This window comes from Diplotaxodon limnothrissa, linkage group LG15, assembly GCF_057381915.1.
Source record: "Diplotaxodon limnothrissa isolate DT_005_m linkage group LG15, D_limnothrissa_male_GT1.1, whole genome shotgun sequence".
Classification (NCBI taxonomy): domain Eukaryota; kingdom Metazoa; phylum Chordata; class Actinopteri; order Cichliformes; family Cichlidae; genus Diplotaxodon; species Diplotaxodon limnothrissa.
In genome coordinates, this window is record NC_140610.1 from 41,188,248 (window position 1) to 41,206,574 (window position 18,327).

An 18,327-nucleotide genomic window follows, 5' to 3' on the forward strand; every position below is an offset into this window, starting at 1 on the left:
TTCTTCCAGTCACCGAGTGGACGATGAAGGTCTGAGGTCGTCTGCCTGACAGCTTGGACTAGGTTGAGATCGGGTGATGCAACAGGACAACAACCATATTCAAAGCAGCAAATCAAGAACAGAATGAGTGTAAAAATAAATAAATAAATCACGGTGGCCAAATCTCAATCCAGGCAGTCAACCTGACTGAAATACTGTGGCGTGACTTTGAGAAAGCTGTGCAACAAATGCCCACAAACCTCAGTGAACTGAGGAAATGTTGTAAAGAAAAGTGGGTTAAAATGACTCCACAGTGACGTGAAAGACTGATAAAGTCATACAGAAAATGATTATGTCAACTTATTGCTGGTAAAGGTGGAGAATTATTTTTTTTGCACGCTGTTTCCGAATTCTGGTTTTGTTTTAGTTCAATAAAAAATGTTCTTGTTCATCTCAAATTGTATTTATGTAATGATAAGACAAGCTAAGGGTCTAAGTCCGTTTTTTACTTGAACTGAACTTTCTTTTTCACCTGACTCTGAAATATTTCTACATGTACACTATGTGCATGAGAAAACTGGTTCTAAGAGCGCAGCAAACAATTTTGTTAACTGATTGAGGATCTGGATGCTTAAAATGTTGCCATGTGGTTGCAGTAATTGAGATTGTGCTAAACCATGCATCAGTTTCACAATGACTACACTTTCTCAGAAACATAAGAAAAACAAAGTCACATATATATTCTTTCAAAAAGCAAGTCAAACTGGAACATGCAGGGCTCAGACGGCACAAAGCCTCGTGACAGCGTCACCTGGTCAAACAGGCATGGCAACATTGTAAAAAACAAAAAAGGAAGATCTATGGTGACGGCTTTGAGCAACAAGGAAGTTGTTGCTGACACATCGAATGCAGATATGGGTGACGGTTTCAGTTAGCAGTAGATGTGACAAAGCAGCTTTGTGAAACACATCTAAAGCTCACTGAGAAGGAAAATGGAAACAAGTAGATATGTAAGTAAATGTTTACATATTTCAAAATATATTCTACAAATAATAACAACTGACCCGGGTGTGTTGCATAATACTGAGATGATCTATTTACATAAACAGGCTGAACACAAAGTAAATGCATAGTTATCCTGTGTATAAAAACACAGTACATGAGTACCGTGTGTCATAGCTTATCAAACACAATGTGAACAGAATATTACCACATGAAACTAGTATTGATGCATTTATCATGACCCTAGATTACACCCACCAATAAGCATGCTATTATAAAATGCAACAAACTATTTTATACTGCTGCATGATTTGGCATTATTGGCATTATAATACAATGTCCATGGTGTGTTTGACTTGCAAATATATTTTTCAGTAGTGGACGACTGACCTCTTGTAAGCTGAGGAAGTGGCTTGACAGAAATGCAGAAGTCTTACACACTTACAGATTGTTTACATCAAGGATCTTTACTTATAGCGTCCAACATATAGCTACAATAAGAAAGTGAGGATGTGTGGGATCACAACAGAAAACCTGATAATGCAGCGTTCATAAAACAAACACAGATTAGGTCACGTGATGACAAGTTTTCCAGATAAGACTGTAAACCCTGTTCATATTTAGAGATGTTTAGAGTCTATATTGTGTTACTCGAAACTGAATGATTGAGGTAGATCTTGAGTTGTATTGCCGCTGTGATGAACTGATACATCTTTCACCATTTTATAAACTAAAGCGTGTTGGGGGGGCAGAAATGTCAGAAGGAGAAACGGAAAATTTGTAACTTCATAGGCTGCCACGCTGGGAGGCTGTGTTTGGTAAATGATGTGAGCAGAGACGTGTTACATGTGTGGTAAGTGGTGCAACTTAAGTCGTCTGTCTAAAGTAGCTCGCAGGGTTTGCAGAAGTAAAGACGTAACTGACATAAGTTTATGTCAGTCAGATAAAGTTCATCAGTGTTTAAACAGAAGCTGCAGGTTCACTGGTGGCTTTAATTGTGTTACACTGTATTAAAGACCTTCTGCTTTGTGACGGTGTTGTTGAATGCAGACAGCCTCCTGTTTTTGTGGTTCTAGCAACGGTTATGTTTGACTGTTTCAGACCAGTGTGATGGGATTCCTCTTGAGTGTTGGGATCCTTTTTCAGGGGTGTGACTCAGCGGTAAAATGCAGGAATGACAGAGGAGACGAAGTTGACTGGTTTGTAGACATTTTGAATTTCTGCCAATGGGTTTAATGTAAATGCATAAGAAAACATCTTCATCTACATTCTTTAGGTATATTTTGTACAAGCGTCCCAATGAGGATAAACTTGGATTGTCATACTTTTACATGGATGAGAGCACCAACGGATGGATACTCAGCCAAGAGAACATCAACAGTGATTCTGGCACTCTCGCAAACACCCTGAGACCTCTTTTTGACTTCTATGACAGAAAGGTGAGGTTTTATAGGATATATGTCTCACTAGCATGGCACAGTGAATAATCTGAATACCATTTCAGAGTTGTTGTGGTGTTGCTCGTCTATCCAGATCGAAGGCTTTGGATACATGCTCTACAGCGACCAGCCTCCAAAGCCGTATGTTGCTCCTCCATCGTTTGGTCACAGTAAAGGTGGGCACAACATTGTCTCAGCTGACGCGTCCTCTGTCTGAAAGACCCAAATGTAGCAAAGCTCAGTTTGTGTTTCTGACTTTCTACAGGAGTTGTGTTGTTGGACAAAACGTCTGGAGTTTGGCTTTCACACAGTACACCCAAATTTCCAGTATATCGCAGTAAAGCCTTCTGGCCTGATAATGGAAATGCAAACGCTCAAGCATTTATGTGCGTGACTTACCCGTATAAGCAGTTCAAAGAAATAGGTATGTCAACAGGTAAACAGCTCAAATCAGTTTCGTAGAACTAGTGAAAGTGCACTTTAACAACTTGTATCTGAATTCTTAGGAGTGCAGCTCAAGTACATCCATGCTTATTCGTATGACTCTGAAATCCCAACAACCTTTCACAATGAGCTGCGGTGTGTGGCACAGCGAGACTGCTACCCGAAAAAGGAACCCTGGTTTAGTCAGGCGACGCTGACTTCTTCACGCGGCCGTAACTTCATCAGCTTTGCAAAATACACACGCTTTGGTGATGGTAAGTGTTTTCAGAAAGAAGACATATTTCAGGAGGGATGAATTCATGTTGTATTGATCACAAACATAAGACCCTGTAGATTGACAGTAAAACACACTGTACTCTCCACAGTACGGGCAGAGCGCACTCTTAATAGTGTTGTTTTCCTGTTTTGTTTTCCATACTATTGCAGATCTTTACTCTGGTCTTGTTACAAAAAACATTAGGGGGAATCTGTATGTTAAGAGCTGGGGAAAGATGCACCACAATCGCGGTCTGCCTTCTAACTGCAGTTCAAGCATCCCTAACCATGTGTACAACGTGAAAGAAGTAAAGCTTCCAAACAGGAAGGCCTTCAGTGATACTGTGGATCACTCAAAGTGGTGCGTGACTGAGGACGGTGATTGGATCTGCATCGCTGATATGAACCGAGAGGAGAGTCAGATGAAAAGAGGTGGAGGAGCAATATGCACTAATGACAGAGTAGTTGGGATAGCTTTCTATGGACTGATACGCAGTTTTGAACCATGTAAAGATCCACGCTCTGTTGGTAGACGAGAGCTGTGAAGGAACAACCCGAGTGTTGGACCAATATTATAAAAACCTCCGTTTAAATAAGCACATCAGCTCAGCTGTTCAGTCTTGACTCGTGCAGCTTTAGGTTCAGTTTGTTTCTAAAAGAAATCCAGAGATGGTTACAGAGTGCCTGCTTTTGTCCCTTCATTGTTCGCACGACTGGACCAAAATGCAGCAATCAGAGTTTTTAAATGTCTCGATCATGTTGTTTCATTTTTTTAATCTCTTATTAAGTTTTGTTTTTATTTCCTATCATGTCCTGTGAAGCGCTTTGTAACTTTGTTTTGATAGGTGCTATATAAATAAAGGCATTATCATTATTAAGAAAAATCGATGGACTATTAAAAACTTGATTTTATTACACAAACTTCTGTATCTGGTAGAAAAACAGTTTCGACCTCAGGGTCCTCTGCAGTGTCCTCCGTGCACCATTACTTCAAACTAAATGAATTAAATGTGAATGATTTAATGCTCACTTGGAACTTATTGCCAGCTGTGCAAACCAAGCTCTTGCTGCAGCTCCACACATTGAAAAGCCTTTTGTACACCCTGAACCCTGCATGTTGACGTTCCAGTGGAAGGACAGGAGGAATGCCAGATAGTACGGTGTTTGTGGCTTTGCTTGTCTGTGCATGTCTATTTTATACTTTTTCATTTATATTTTTTGGTTTTTGACACTGAGCAACTTCCACTCGCCTCCTATGTAAAAATGCAGTTCTTGTCCTCTTTGGCAGCGTCTGCTTGCAACAGGTTTTCAGCTTTCAGCTGTTTCTGTGGCACCAAAATGTTGCACCTGTAGATTAATTTCCAGAATCTTTCCAGCTTGTTCATTTTTGTGATGCGGTGTGTTAAATGCAAAACACCTTGTCATTGGAGCTGAGGTAAACAAAAGAAAAACATTTCTTTTTTTAACACTGCAAAAACTGACAAAAATAATGGAAGGTCTTATTTCTGAAGTTTACCATAAAGTGTCTTAATTGCATTTTTTAATGTTAACGCTCCAGGAAGTGGCTTTTTAAAATAACATGATCAGTCCTTGCCCACACCACAGCTTCCTGTTCACACCACATGTCACACTATCATGCTTAATTTTAAAGACCTACATTACTATAATTATTATAAACTGTGCTATTATATCCATATAGTATAATTTCAATTTTTAGGCAGGTGATTAAAGATGTAGGACAATATTGTAATATTGTATTTGTTGAATCACAAATATAATATTATTCCTCATAAATGCAACTTTGTGTTCACTCGTTTTCACTGAGAAACACTAAAGAAAATACTCAAATTAAATGTGCTGATGTGTTAATGATCACTTCTGTGGTTCCTGGTGCAGATAAACTCGTGTTGTCTCTTTCTGGCTTTGTTTAATTGTATTTAAGCTGTCAAATGATCACAGCCTCCTCTTCCTCCTTTAGTCCTGAAGGTGATGGTTAGACCTTCATCACTGATATGAACAGGCACAGTTTCACTGTCATTTCACCGGTTTTGAGCTTTCAGTTTAGATGCCCTCATTTACTGGCGTGCCATCGAGCCATATCTGGCATTTGCAGCAGTTCTTATTTGTGCCCCCACCTAATGTAAGGTTTATGCCACAGCTTCCCTAAATTAAGAGTTTTTGTAATTACAAAAACATTTGTATGTTTCTGTAATGATTAACTATGAGCTAGATCTTTAACTGAAATTATATTTCTGATGCTAAAATATAATTATTGTTATCTATGAATTTTCAAATGTATGGGTTTATTTAAAGAAGCAGAAAAACATAGTAGAGTATGTTATTATTTATTTTTAAGCCTCTACCTGCTCTAACAAAAAAAAATCAATTCAGTCTTTTTTAGCCACTTAAATTGTCTTTACAGGATTGTGAGTTTATGTTGTGACTTCTCCTGCCTTGTTGGCCAGTTCACTCCTGAAAAAATACATTTTTAATCTCAATGAGACTTTTTACCTGGATAAAAAAGATTACAGATTACACTGATTACAGCTTCCAACTCCTTTAAGGAAGTTTTTTTCTGGCTCTAAATGACTTGATATCATTCATAAGAGATATGGTTGACAGATTATAGGTCAACAAGTCATTTATAACAGCTTTCCAAGAAACAACAGTGATGAGTGGAGACGTAGCAACTACAAAGGTATAAAGATCATGAGCCATATCAGAAGATACGAGAAAGAGTTCTTGAAGGAACAGCAGCATGGCTTCATGTTGAGAAAGAGAGCTACAGATTAAATGTTTGGTTTGAGAGTGCTGAGGATGAAGTGTGTAGAAAGAGCCATGTGATGTTTTTGTGAATCTGTAGAAAGCATATGATCTGGTGTGATACTGTATGAGGAACACCGAGGAACAGTGGAGCACCGAGAAACGGTGCACATTGCTGCGCTGTGCACCGCAGCAATTTCCTAATGTTGCAAACCTGCTCAACATTTGGCAATAAAACCCTTTCTGATTCTGATTCTGATTCTGAAGCAAGGGTTTGGATTACGTCAGGGATCGTCTCCGAGCATCTTCTTGTTTGCAGTGGGGATGGATGGATGGCCAGGTGAGGTCAGGCAGGAGTCTCTGTAGACTGTGATGCTCACAGATGACATTGTGTTCTGCAGTGAGAGTATGAAGTAGATGGATGAAAGCCTGGAGAGGTGGGGGTATGTTCTGGAGAGCAGAGGAGTGATAGCCAGTAGAAGCCAGACAGAGACGGGTGTTAACAGTGAAGATGATAGGACTAGAGGTTTGAATAACTGGGGTCAAAAAAAGCCATGGACAGTGCACAGGAGAGGTGAAATTGAGAGCGTGTAGGCAGGGTGGAGTCGGAGGACGAGTATCAGGAGGGTTTATGACAGAACATTACATAAAGCTGGGGTATTGCAAAAAACGGCTGTGTTTAGGTTCTGCTCTATTTCCCTACTTTACAGTGGGACTCTGTCTCCTCCTCACCACTAGAGGTCACACTTGTTCTTCACCGAGTCTTCATTCGGCCACTTCCTGTCCCACCGGAAGTGAATACGCGAACGGGGCTGCTGCTTCCAGTACACACACGTGAGAAACAAGCCAAAACAGACAGCAGATACAAGATGGACATTACAGAGGTCTCAACAAGTCAGGACGGCAAAGGGAAGAGGGGCAAGAAAGCGAAGAAGAAGAGCGCGGAGGTTGATGGGGAAGGCAGCGCGGGGGAGGAGAAGAAGATGGTGAAGAGCGAGCTGGCTGTTGCCTTTCCTCCCGCCTTCAGTGTGTCAGAAATCAAGAATAAACAGCGAAGACACTTCATGTTCATGAAACTCAAGCAGGAGAAGAGAAAGGTACCGATACTGGGTCATGGCTGGTAATGGGGGGAGCTTCCGGTACTTGGGACACTCACGTGCCAGTTTATTAGGTACAGCGGGGCGTTAAAACGGCACCGTTTTACGTCAGCAAAACTCCAGTGTGTTTCAGTAGAACTGTTAATGTAAGAGAATACAATAGAATACAGTGATCAACATAAAAATATCAATGTCTCGTTTTAGCACGTGTTTTTTCATTAAACGTCAACATGTTACGTCTGTCGTTAGGCTGCTTGTTTTGCTTGGGTCCAGTTTATTTAGACTCTGACTCCTTATGTGCTGCTTAACTCACCACTCACCATATTTCATTAAAGTGAAGTATAGTCAGGGTGGGTCTTCTTGTTCTTCTATTTATGAGGGAAAACAGCCAAACAAAAATCATTAGGATCAGCATTTGCTGATATTAAAGTTGGACCATAATCATTGCATCCATAAATATTAAGCACACCTGTTAATGTTAATAACTTAAGAGTAGGCTGGTAAATATCTAGTTACCTATTTATTTTGTGTCAGTATTGTGAGGCCTTTAGAGTTTTTAGTTTTTTTAAATACTGTTATTTATGTTATAATCCGGTGCATCTTCTGATGATACTTGTATGGAATCACAATAAATTTTATGTGAGGTAACAAATGGCCAGGTTTACTAGTTGTGACACACAGAAAAAGGTACATCTATAATTTTATTTAAAACATCACTGCTTATCCAGATCAGTTCTAGCAGGAGTAATCGATAAATCACTTTATTAACTTTGAAAACCTCCTTGAAGATCTATTAACTTCTAAATTTGTATTTCAGCAAAAGATGCAGCTGAGGAAAAAGAGAAGAAAAGAACGTGAAGCTTTAGGTGATAAGGTGAGTCTTCTCTTTGTTTGTTCTTCACTTATGACTGTGTTTTATGATGGATGTGTTAATTCTACCAATAAATTGCTGTCGTGGGGATTTGATGGTAAAGAGGGGCTCAGATTAGAGCCACTAGTCCTCCAAATTAAAAGGAAGCAGTTGGTGAAGCATGTCCTACTGGGAGGGGCTGGGGGGCAGACCCAGGATATGCTGGATAGATTATGTTTTGGCTTGGGAATGCCTCTGTGTCCCCCCGGAAGAATTTGAGGAGATGGCAGGAAAGAGGGAGATCTGGGCTTCTATGCTTAGACAGCAGTGACAGAGAGTGAAAGGATAAAATAAGGCAACAGCTGTAATATTTATTATTTGTACTTTATTTTATTCTGTCTCCAATGTAGGCACCACCAAAGGAGGTCCCCAAAACAATAGAAAACCAGAGGGTGTATGACGAGACAACAGTCGACCCAGAGGATGAGGAGGTATGAACTGGGCTTCATCAGATTATTGTTATCTTTATTTCTGAATTTGGATTAAGTTGCATATGTTTGTGTACGTTATATACAGATTGCTTTTGACGAGGGGACTGATGAATTCTCCGCCTACTTCAACGGGCTGACAAATCCTAAAGTGCTCATCACAACATCAGACAGGCCCAGAGGGGTGAGGGCTCCTGCTGTCATTACAGTCATTTTTATTATTCTTTTATCATTAAATATGCAGAATCTGAAAAATTATAATTTGCTGGTAAATTTTGGATCATTTGAATATTATGCAGAACAAAGAATTTTCTAAAAATCTCTTTACATATTTGAATATTCTTGACTTTGTTACAAAATCGAGCAGAACAGAAGCTACAAGCTTACTTTTAGCTTTTGTGTAAGCGTTTGAAGCTGGTTTTGTTGTTACAGTTTAATTTCTGCACTAAAATAGGATTTACTGTCATAGTAGTTAATAATAGTTGGCAGCCTTCTTGGTGCTAACCACTCTTCCACCTCAAGTGTTGAACGCACAGTGATTTGTGCCACATCATCTGATTTGTGTCTTGCAGAGGACGGTGAGGTTTTGCGAGCAGCTGGCCACAGTCATCCCAAATGCCCACGTGTACTACAGAAGAGGTTTGGCCCTGAAGAGGATCATACCGCAGTGCGTCGCCAGGAACTTCACCTATCTCATGGTCATCAATGAGGATCGACAAGTGCCCAGTATCCTTAAAGGCAGCTGTGCAAGCTCTAGTTCTTTCTTTGGTCAAAAGTCTCATTTTGACCAAATACTGCTGATAATTATGAAAGTTGCACAAACCATGGAAATCTTTGATGCACTCAGCTGTTTTCTAATGCCGAGATCCTTAACCATTAATTAAAGATGGCATGGTTCTCTGTCACTTACCTGACGGGCCGACTGCACACTTCAAAGTCAGCAGTGTTCGACTACGCAAGGAGATGAAGGCAAGATGATAAGTCCAAACTCTTTTTCAAAATGATCCTACTTTCTCACCTATACTATAAACACGTGAAAAGGAAAGTACACCCTCTTTCAATTCTGAGGTTTTACATCAGGACATAGTAAAAATTTAATCTGGTCTTCAGCAGGAGATAAAATCTCAGATGAAGAACAGCACGTAATATTACTCCGTGTACTGTTTGTACAGGGGTTAAGTTACCTGCAGGCAGGTGCAGCTGATAAAATGCACTTGATTAACTGATCAATAGTCAGCGTGGGCACTCCTATAAAAGGAGAAGCATTTAGATGTGTGTTAACACAATGCCAAAACACATCAACAGTGACCTTAAAGAAGAAATTGTTGCTGCCCGAGACTTTTGGAAGGACTATACAAGTCCGTCATTCTGCTGTGAGAAAGATTATTCACAAATAGAAACGTTCAGCACGGTTCAAAGTCTTCCCAGGAAAGTGACATCGCAGCAAATTCACTGCAAGGTCAGACTGTGCGATGCTCAGACTCACTGCAAAAAAGCCAAAAGCTACATTTCAGACTGCAGGCCTCGGTTAGTAAAACATTTGAAGTCCAAAACAGTCCAGTTAGAAAAAGACTGAACAAGTATGAACTCCACAATGACGTGAGACTCATAAAGTCATGTAGAAATACATACCTCATGTTACTGCTGCTAAAAGACACTGAATCATGTGGTGCACGCGGTGTTTCACACACTGCTTCTGCATTTTGGTTTCTTTAAAAAGAAAAAAACCAACACATTGTATTATGACGTGTGTTGTTCATTTGAGGTTATATTAAAATAACTTTACAACCTGGTACAGTCTAAGTTATTTTTATCATGTTTTATACTTAATAGGTTGAAGAGGTGAAACTGAACGAGGGGGTATTTCCTCTTTGCTTCTGTATGTTACTCCAAACACTGGGACACGCTTTCTTGAAGTTTAGTCATTTGAGATCATCTGGCTCCTTTTCTTTGTCCCACAGAGACGAGGCAAAAATCCAACTGAACACTACCCAGAGGTGATCCTCAACAATTTCACCACTCGTTTGGGGCACACCATCGGCCGTCTGTTCGCAGCTCTTTTCCCACAAGAGCCACACTTCGTTGGCAGACAGGTCGCCACCTTCCACAACCAGCGAGACTTCATCTTTTTCAGATTTCACAGGTAAATATTTTTCAACCTTCTACACTAACACATGCGTCTGTTTTAAATCTTAAATTTAGAAGGCTAAATAAATCTCTAAAAATATCTGTGAAAGGTACATCTTCAAGAATGAGAAGAAAGTTGGTATTCAGGAGCTGGGACCACGCTTCACCCTCAAACTCCGATCTCTACAAAAAGGCACGTTCGACTCAAAGTACGGAGAGTACGAGTGGGTGATGAAGGTGAGTCATCCTCACAGATGGTTGTTTTTGCAGTAAAACTGTCATCAAGCCACGTGCACATTTGCCTTTAAGCAACCTATTTGCTGTTAGTTTCTACTTTGCCAGTCGTGTTATTACAGTCTAGTTCAACATTTAATTGTGGAAGATTAAAAGAAATGTTTTTGTCACACAAGCTTAAATATCTTTTTTTGATTTCAGCGTCATGAGATGGAAGCCTGCAGGCGAAAGTTCCAGCTTTGAGAAAATAAAACTCTTTTCCTGGTCAGATGGGAATGATCGTCTGTTATCCAAGATACTTCAGCTGTTTGTGGACTTGCTGAGATTGACTTTACAATGCCCTGGCAACTGTTAAATCTTCAACAACAGCTCAAATTTCCCTTAAAAGTATCATTTCCACTCTTTATTGTAACATGACCTACTCATGGACATCAAAGGGCTGAGTCTAATTGTTGGACACATTTTCTGTTGGACCGTGAAATGCCCGAGAAGACATGCAGTATCCTGCTTCTCTGTAAATGCTGCTTGTGTGTTAAAAGCTTTAAAAATGTGACCTGCTCTGACCACATATATGCAAACATACACCTGGTCCATCCTGGTTTGTGCGACTGACAGAAGGAGCTTTGAATAAAGTGCATTGTGTGACTGCAGGTGGTCAAATTGTTTATATTTAACACATGAGCACAGTGCAGATGCTTCTGTATTCAACAGGATTCTCAAAAATCATCTTGGATAATACGTGTGTATATTGTTATTCTAATAAAACATTTACTGTGTCTTTAAGTTGTGAATAAAGGTATTTATTTTTGTTCAGGCATGAAAAATACACATTTCAAAAGGCACATGTTAGTATGGGTTAGTTCTATGCAAATAGCTTAAGACGCATTTGTGCTAAAACCACTTGGAAAGGTTTCCACGTTAGATTTGATAAAAGGCAAAAGTTAAAAAAAACAAACAAAAAAAGTCAGTCGTTTGGCCCAAGTTCCCTAACGCTCCTGAGTCGATTCCAGTCCATGATGCAGGATCCTGATCCTGAAACGCCGTTCCACAAAGCACCACAATGTCCAACACCTGCAGAAATGTTTACGATCATTAGTCATGCAAAAATTTTATTCATACAGCACCAACTCACGTCAACAGTGGTCTCAAGGTGATTTATATTGTAAAGACCCTAAAAACACACCCTGTATGAGCAAGCACTTGGCGACAGTGGTAATAAAGAACTCCCTTTTAACAGAACAAGGCTCAGGGCATTCAGAGAGAGATGGGACAAAAGGCAAATTACAGGGGCCACAGCATTTAGGCTGAGGGTGTGAAAAGTTTGTTTTCCCTATAAAGCAGGCGGCAAAGCATGTAAACAATGCAGAAATGCACAGTATTTTATAAGCATTACTGCAAAAGCAAAGTTAAACCACTCTGACCTGCTTATAAATGATTTTAGAAAAACTGACCGTGAGTGATGTTAAAGCTCTACCTGAACTTCACAGGTGAGAAAAGTCTAGAAATTAAAGGTGCGAGTCCGAGCACTGTAACTGATGATTTTCAGTAGAGCAGCCTCGACAAGCTGACTGGAAATAGTTAATAACTGATATTTTATGTAAGAGTTAATTTTAAACTACCATTGAATTATAAGCGTTTGATGTTAATCTTTTAAAATTAGACTACTTTTTAAGAAAGTGCATTTTGTACTGGTTTCAGTTTCGTAACTTGTTGCTATTACTCAACGTTATGTCTCTTGGCCGTATAAAACATCAAAACGTACTTTATGGATTCTCCACAGAACTTGAGGTTATTTTAATCGTACAAAAAAAGAGGCAGCCTGAGAACCAGCTGTACTCACACAGGCGGAGGGTCGGCCTGTTGGTGCTATAGGAAGGAGCAGACTTTCTGCGGTCTGAAGGGGTTGTTGCTGGACGACATGCCGGTGAGCAGAGGGTCCTGTTGGGCGTTCTGGAGGCAGAACTGCTGCAAGTCTGCAGCGGCCTGGGACACCTGTGGTTGGGAAATAGTTGAGGCAAGCTACTGCTGTGCAACTACAACTACAATCGCTATTCAAATGAAGAGAGACTCCTTTAACAGACGACAGAGAAACAGTACACGCCCTACAATAGTAACGTAGCGATTTTAACCGTTACCTTAACTCTGTTAATGCCAGCTTCAAGGCGTAACTGTTGGACCACTTTCTTCATTGCTACGACGTTGGTCGATCCAGACATCGCTGAGTTGAACGTTTTAAGGCTTTAAGCGACGAATTTAAAAGTTTTACCTAGAAAATTGGTTGTTGCTAGCTCACTTGCTAACTACTTCATCAACAACGAGCTTCCGGTTTTGTATAAAGGCGTGTCAAGTACTGCTGCCTTCGCGTGAAGTTCGAAAATGTCAACTTTTCGATCTCTTTACTTCACTGTTTTGTAAACAATAGAAACCTCACAGTAGAATAGTTTTTCGTTACTTTGAAAACTGTATTAGTGAAAACGAGATTCATAAAGCATATAATCATCGCCTTTGTTATGCATTTCCAGACGGTTTCTCTGATAATCACCCACAACAAAAGTTCAATTTAAGTTTTAAAAATTACAACTCCCACATATACCAGAAAGGAGCGCCAGATAAATGCAAATTCCGCCCCCTGGTGTTGGAAACGCTTCCATACTCTTTCCGCGCGCGCGCGTATATATATATATATATATATATATATATATATATATATATACACACGCGCGCGCGCGCGCGCGGAAAGAGTATATATACATATATGTGTGTGTATATATATATATATATATATATATATATATATATATATATATATATATATATATATATATATATATATATATATACACGCGCGCGCGCGCGCGGAAAGAGTATATATACATATATGTGTATATGTGTGTATATATATATATATATATATATATATATATATATATATATATAATTAACCCTAAAGAGTGAAAATACAGATGAAATTGCGCCCGCAGTGGTCATCGCAGATTAGCGGCTTCATGTTTTTTTTCCTCTGCAGCTATGATCCGCTGCAGAGCAACCACTGCTGGCACTCTCATAAAAGAAACTTCACTGGACAACTGAGGGTGTTTGATTACTACAGACTGGAACTTAGCAGTGCACGCCTTCAGAGCACAAGAGCAGAAATCTTCCAGTGTTTCTGTTCCTTCTCTGATGGAGCTGTCTTGCGCGTCAGCGAGATATACAGAGGACAGGAGACCTCACAGCTGCAAGGTATTTTCTTTTCTTTCTTTTTTTCTTTTTAAGGATGAAATAAAATGACAAAATTATTTTTTTCAAGCAAGCAGACACATGCCTGATGATGCAAACGGACCGTGTTATCATGTTTGCATTCGTGTGCAGCTTCTGGAGCTCCATGTGCTGTTTGTGCCAGCTGACCAGTGGAATGTGAAGCTCAATAAAGTCCCTGCTGAAGCCACAGAGAGCTTCATATCAGCCGGCTTCATCAGGTGAAACTGCCGCAAATGTTTGTTTTAATATAGAAAACTCAAGATAAGGATTGTTTAACACTTCTGGACTGCACTCCACTGTGCAGACACATAAAAGATACTGAGATATGTTGTATTACTTAGGCTTTGTCCTTAGGAAATTCAGTAACATAATTGTCTGATAACAGTGTCAGACTGCTTTAACATTGTTCAGTGCTTTAAAAGTGTTGCAATGATACAATCTTTCCAAGTCTCAGTTGAAAAATTACAGTATTACAGTTGCTGAACGTGTCATTTTGCTTTTTAAACTTGATAAGTCAAATTTATTTGAGCACTCGATAGGTGACATGTAGCTTTTTTCTTGAACAATCCTGACTATCATTCTTTTTTTAACGTGGACACCACCTCTCCTTTTCTGTGACCTTAGGGTTTATCCTGATGTTACCCTGAAAACGCTTAGAAGTGAGCTGGGCGCTCTCCTTGGTGCACAGAGGAGCGTCAACAAATTCTCCTTCCTTAAATGTGTGGGGCGCAGTCTGGCGCTGGTGAGTGCAGCTGGCTGTTTAGTGCTCTTTTGTAGAGCTGATTGTATTTCACCAGACACACAATAGAGAGAAACTGCACAGACAGTTTACTGCTCAGAGTAAAGGGTGTAAAACGTGTGTGCGGGCGAGTGGGGAACACACTTTTTACTGCCGTGCCTTTTACAGCTTCCAAATTCTTGTCTGCTGCAGGTCAAAAGCAAACAGGAGCAAGACCTGAAAGTGAAAGTGTTCGCCCCACCCTATGTGCGTAGAGTCAGTGTTGGATACTTAAATCTAAACATTTAATCGGATGATGCTTCTCTTTATGTAGTGGGTTGGTTCCAGTAACACGTTGTTGTCACCTGTCAGCAGGCCACGCAGCCGGAGCTTTACTTGCTGCCCGCTGTGGAGAATGACAGCAGCGTTTGCTCCCGGTCTCTCACCCCTGACACCACCAGCACCTCCCCAGACCACCAGATCTATTACCACCCTCCCAAAACGTGCAGCCGGGCAACAGGAACAAAGGAGCCCACCAAATTCCCCCATATCCCCCAGTATTCCCATCAGCCACCTCCCACACACCGGCTAGAAGAAGAGGAGGAAGAAGGGGATGATAGGAGCTACAGCTCTTCAGAAGGAGGCGGGGAGAAGGAAGGTGAAACTCTCTCCTCCATCAGGAGAGCAGAGCAGGAGTGTTTTCGAGGGCAAAAGCAAAGGGCACCCCAGCTTGCTTTGCACACACCCCAACTGCAAGGCTGCAGAGGTGGAGGTATGCTCTGGAGAAATGAGGCATGAAAGTCAGTTGAAGCAAGACAGAAAACATGTGAATGAGAGGGAGAAAGGTGTAAGAGTGAAGTTACGAGTAGAGATAGTGAAGGTGGAGGAGTTTAAATACCTGAGCCCAACCATCCAAAATAATAGACGGTGCACAAGAGAGGTGAAGAAGAGAGTGCAAACAGGGTGGAGTGGGTGGAGACAAGCGCCATTTGTGACAGAACAATGAAAGCAAGAGTGAAAGATGGACAAGATTAGAAATGAATACATTAGTGGGACATCCCAGATTGAGCAGTTTGGAGACAACGTTAGAAAGGCAAAGCTAAAATGGTTTGGATATGCGCAGAGGAGGGAGAGTTGATATATGGGACAAAGAATGTGCAATATGGAGCAACTAGAAAGGAGGAAAAGAGGAAGACCTCGGAGAAAGTTCATGGATGTAGTGAAGGAGGACGTGCAGAGGGTTTGTGTAACAGAAGAGGATGCTAGGGTGAAATATGAGTCGCTGTGGTGACACCTAGAAGGAGCAGCCAAAAGAAGAAGTCGTCGTCTTGTATTTGATGCAATAAAATGTCTATTTGCTGAAACTCTTAGAAAAGACAGATGCAGGTTTTTCTGCTTACAGATTTCCAGCAGTGTGTGGCTGATTCAGCTCAGGTGAAGGAATTGCCAGAGAAAGAAGAAACCTGCAGAAAGAAGAAACATAACCAAAGAGGAAACAGAGCAGCCAGACATTCAGGAGTGGCGGAGTCCCTGGAGGACAGAGATTCAGGCTTCTCCCTAACAGACGGGTACCGAGCAGCCAGCATACTGACCTAAAAACTTCTTACTCCATGGACACGACTGAAACTACTTGTGTGTGTTTTTCAGGGTTGGGAAATCAAAAGTGGAACACGCGCTGAAGTCCATCAGAAACAATCGAACAGCCAGGGTAACGTGTGACATTTAGAAAAAACACAAAGTATATCTTGGTTACATGATCGTCTCCTTTTCAGTGCTCTTTGTAAAACATGGATCCACAAAAGAAAAACACTTTGCAGGATAATCTTCTGTTTTTCTGTGAAGCTGTCAGAAAGCCTAGCTCCGTTGTCTCAGCCTGCCGTATCACCACCTTCAGGTTTAGACTTGGCCACAGTCACCCATGAAACGGCTGCTTCTCCAGTCCTTCACACAAACAGTAAGCCGGACGTATCTGCAGGCTTTATGCTGATTGTTATTAGTACAACTGACGGGCTTTTTATTTAAAAGGGGAAGAACTAATCAGTGAAATCAAGCTGGTACGGGAGGAGAGAAAGCAGATGGAGAGGACGCGACAAGAGCTGCTGCGAAAGGGGAAAGACTTGTTAGCCCAGAACAGACACCGCAGGAACCAAGGTCAGCACCAGTCACCAGAGGTTTTTAATTATTCCCCAATCTGAGTTAAAGCGCTAACAATTTAGTGAAACTTTTTTTTTGTTGAAGTTGTTAACCAATTTGTCTCCGTCCTTTTAACATAAAGCACGTGACAGCTGGAAAAAGAAATATTTTGAAGCCAAGAAGGCCACAGCGCCATTGGACGAGAACTTGAGAAACTTGAGACAAGAACTGGAGACGTTTTACAACAAAGTCCTGCATCAGCTGCAGGCCCGAGATAACAGAGCAAAGCCCAGACACCAAGGAAGATCCTCCATGAAGGTACAATCTAACCACACGATTCCCTTCTTTTTTTAAATGCATCTTCAGTATTAATATTAAAGTCTCAGTGGCTCAGTTTCAGGTCTGTACAATGAACCAGTCGTTACTTACACCTTGCTAGTTCTGGGCTGGACCCTCTTTTGCTTTCAGAACTGCTTTAATTCTTTATGCACAGATTCAACGAGATGCAGGAAACGTTCCTCAGAGATTTTGGTTCATATTCACAGTTCTGCAGATTTATTGGCTGCACATCCAGGATTTGAATTTCCTGTTCCATCACATCCCAAAAACAACACTCGGCTAGGCCGTGGTGTTTAAAAAATGATGAAATGGTACTAACAGGGGCCAGTTTCTGACCCTACCATCCGAGCGTTGCAGCAGAAATAGAGTTGAATCAGACCAGGCAAAACTTTTCCAATCGTCTAATGGTTCCATTTTGGTGTAGCCTCAGCGTCCCTCAGGAGCGGCAGCCAGTGTGGCGTTCTTGCTGCTGTAGCCTTCAACCAAGCATATAATAGTTGAAATAATTTGTCTTTCTACCAGCAGTCAGGTAGTAAATGATAAATCATCTTTTTTCCCTATTCTGACGCTCAGTTTGAATTTCAGCAGCTCATTTCGACCTTGCTTACATGCCTAAACGCACCGTTTCTGCCATATGATTGGCTGATTTGGATATTTGTGTTAACGGGTAGTTGAACAGGTGTATCTAATTCAAATGGCCACTCACCCATAAACAGTTTTCCACCCATAAACTTAATGACGGACTATCCCTTACAGAATGAGCTCATCATTCAGATCATGACTGAGAGCCACGAGATTGACAACCTGAAGAGGAAGGTAGAAGATGGCAAGATGAAGCTGGTGACGGAGATAAAGGTAAGTGATGTATGAAAACTGTTAAAATACCTGAGCTGGTTGGTCAAGAGACATATCATCAATAAAATCATCTAATCACGGCGCACAGCAGAGCTCATTTTCTTGTGTTTCCTATGAATGTTTTTCTAGTTGAGAAAACAGGCGGCCACTGAGCTCAGAGCCCTGAAGGCTGAGCTGGCTCAGAAGAAGAGTCAGTCATCTCATCCCGGCCTGATGGGAAATACTCCACGGCACGGAGCACAAGTCCAGAGCAGCGCTGCCCAGTTCAGAATAAACTGCACGTGAAAAACCCGTTTTCTGGTTTAATTATTTTGGACTTGAATGCATCTTTCTAATTAGTTATGTT

At 40.9% G+C, this 18,327-nt stretch overlaps 4 protein-coding genes across 4 annotated transcripts; 3 read left to right on the forward strand and 1 right to left on the reverse strand.

The window, feature by feature from the left end:
• The first annotated feature begins 971 nt into the window (after nucleotides 1-971).
• On the forward strand, nucleotides 972-3,664 carry LOC146618015 (deoxyribonuclease-2-alpha-like). Its single transcript, XM_085373348.1, has 7 exons — nucleotides 972-989; nucleotides 2,083-2,180; nucleotides 2,258-2,420; nucleotides 2,515-2,596; nucleotides 2,686-2,844; nucleotides 2,927-3,118; nucleotides 3,291-3,664. The coding sequence occupies exons 1-7, from the start codon at nucleotides 972-974 to the stop codon at nucleotides 3,662-3,664; spliced, it is 1,086 nt and encodes a 361-aa protein (XP_085229474.1).
• Nucleotides 3,665-6,676: 3,012 nt separating this feature from the next.
• Nucleotides 6,677-11,445, forward strand: rpf1 (ribosome production factor 1 homolog). The gene is made up of 9 exons (XM_085372466.1): nucleotides 6,677-6,979; nucleotides 7,797-7,853; nucleotides 8,240-8,320; nucleotides 8,406-8,501; nucleotides 8,890-9,043; nucleotides 9,204-9,286; nucleotides 10,279-10,460; nucleotides 10,555-10,681; nucleotides 10,880-11,445. Exons 1-9 carry the CDS (start codon nucleotides 6,752-6,754, stop codon nucleotides 10,919-10,921), a joined length of 1,050 nt encoding a protein of 349 aa, XP_085228592.1. The 5' UTR covers nucleotides 6,677-6,751; the 3' UTR covers nucleotides 10,922-11,445.
• Nucleotides 11,446-11,492: 47 nt separating this feature from the next.
• Nucleotides 11,493-13,002, reverse strand: LOC146618017 (guanine nucleotide-binding protein G(I)/G(S)/G(O) subunit gamma-5). The gene is made up of 3 exons (XM_085372014.1): nucleotides 12,814-13,002; nucleotides 12,519-12,670; nucleotides 11,493-11,749 (listed from the first exon to the last, which is right to left on the reverse strand). The coding sequence occupies exons 1-2, from the start codon at nucleotides 12,892-12,894 to the stop codon at nucleotides 12,545-12,547; spliced, it is 207 nt and encodes a 68-aa protein (XP_085228140.1). The 5' UTR covers nucleotides 12,895-13,002; the 3' UTR covers nucleotides 11,493-11,749; nucleotides 12,519-12,544.
• An 856-nt stretch (nucleotides 13,003-13,858) lies between these two features.
• Nucleotides 13,859-18,266, forward strand: spata1 (spermatogenesis associated 1). The gene is made up of 12 exons (XM_085373322.1): nucleotides 13,859-13,918; nucleotides 14,048-14,154; nucleotides 14,561-14,678; nucleotides 14,868-14,921; nucleotides 15,027-15,426; nucleotides 16,057-16,222; nucleotides 16,302-16,362; nucleotides 16,497-16,608; nucleotides 16,680-16,805; nucleotides 16,930-17,105; nucleotides 17,883-17,981; nucleotides 18,111-18,266. The coding sequence occupies exons 1-12, from the start codon at nucleotides 13,859-13,861 to the stop codon at nucleotides 18,264-18,266; spliced, it is 1,635 nt and encodes a 544-aa protein (XP_085229448.1).
• The last annotated feature ends 61 nt before the right edge of the window (nucleotides 18,267-18,327 follow it).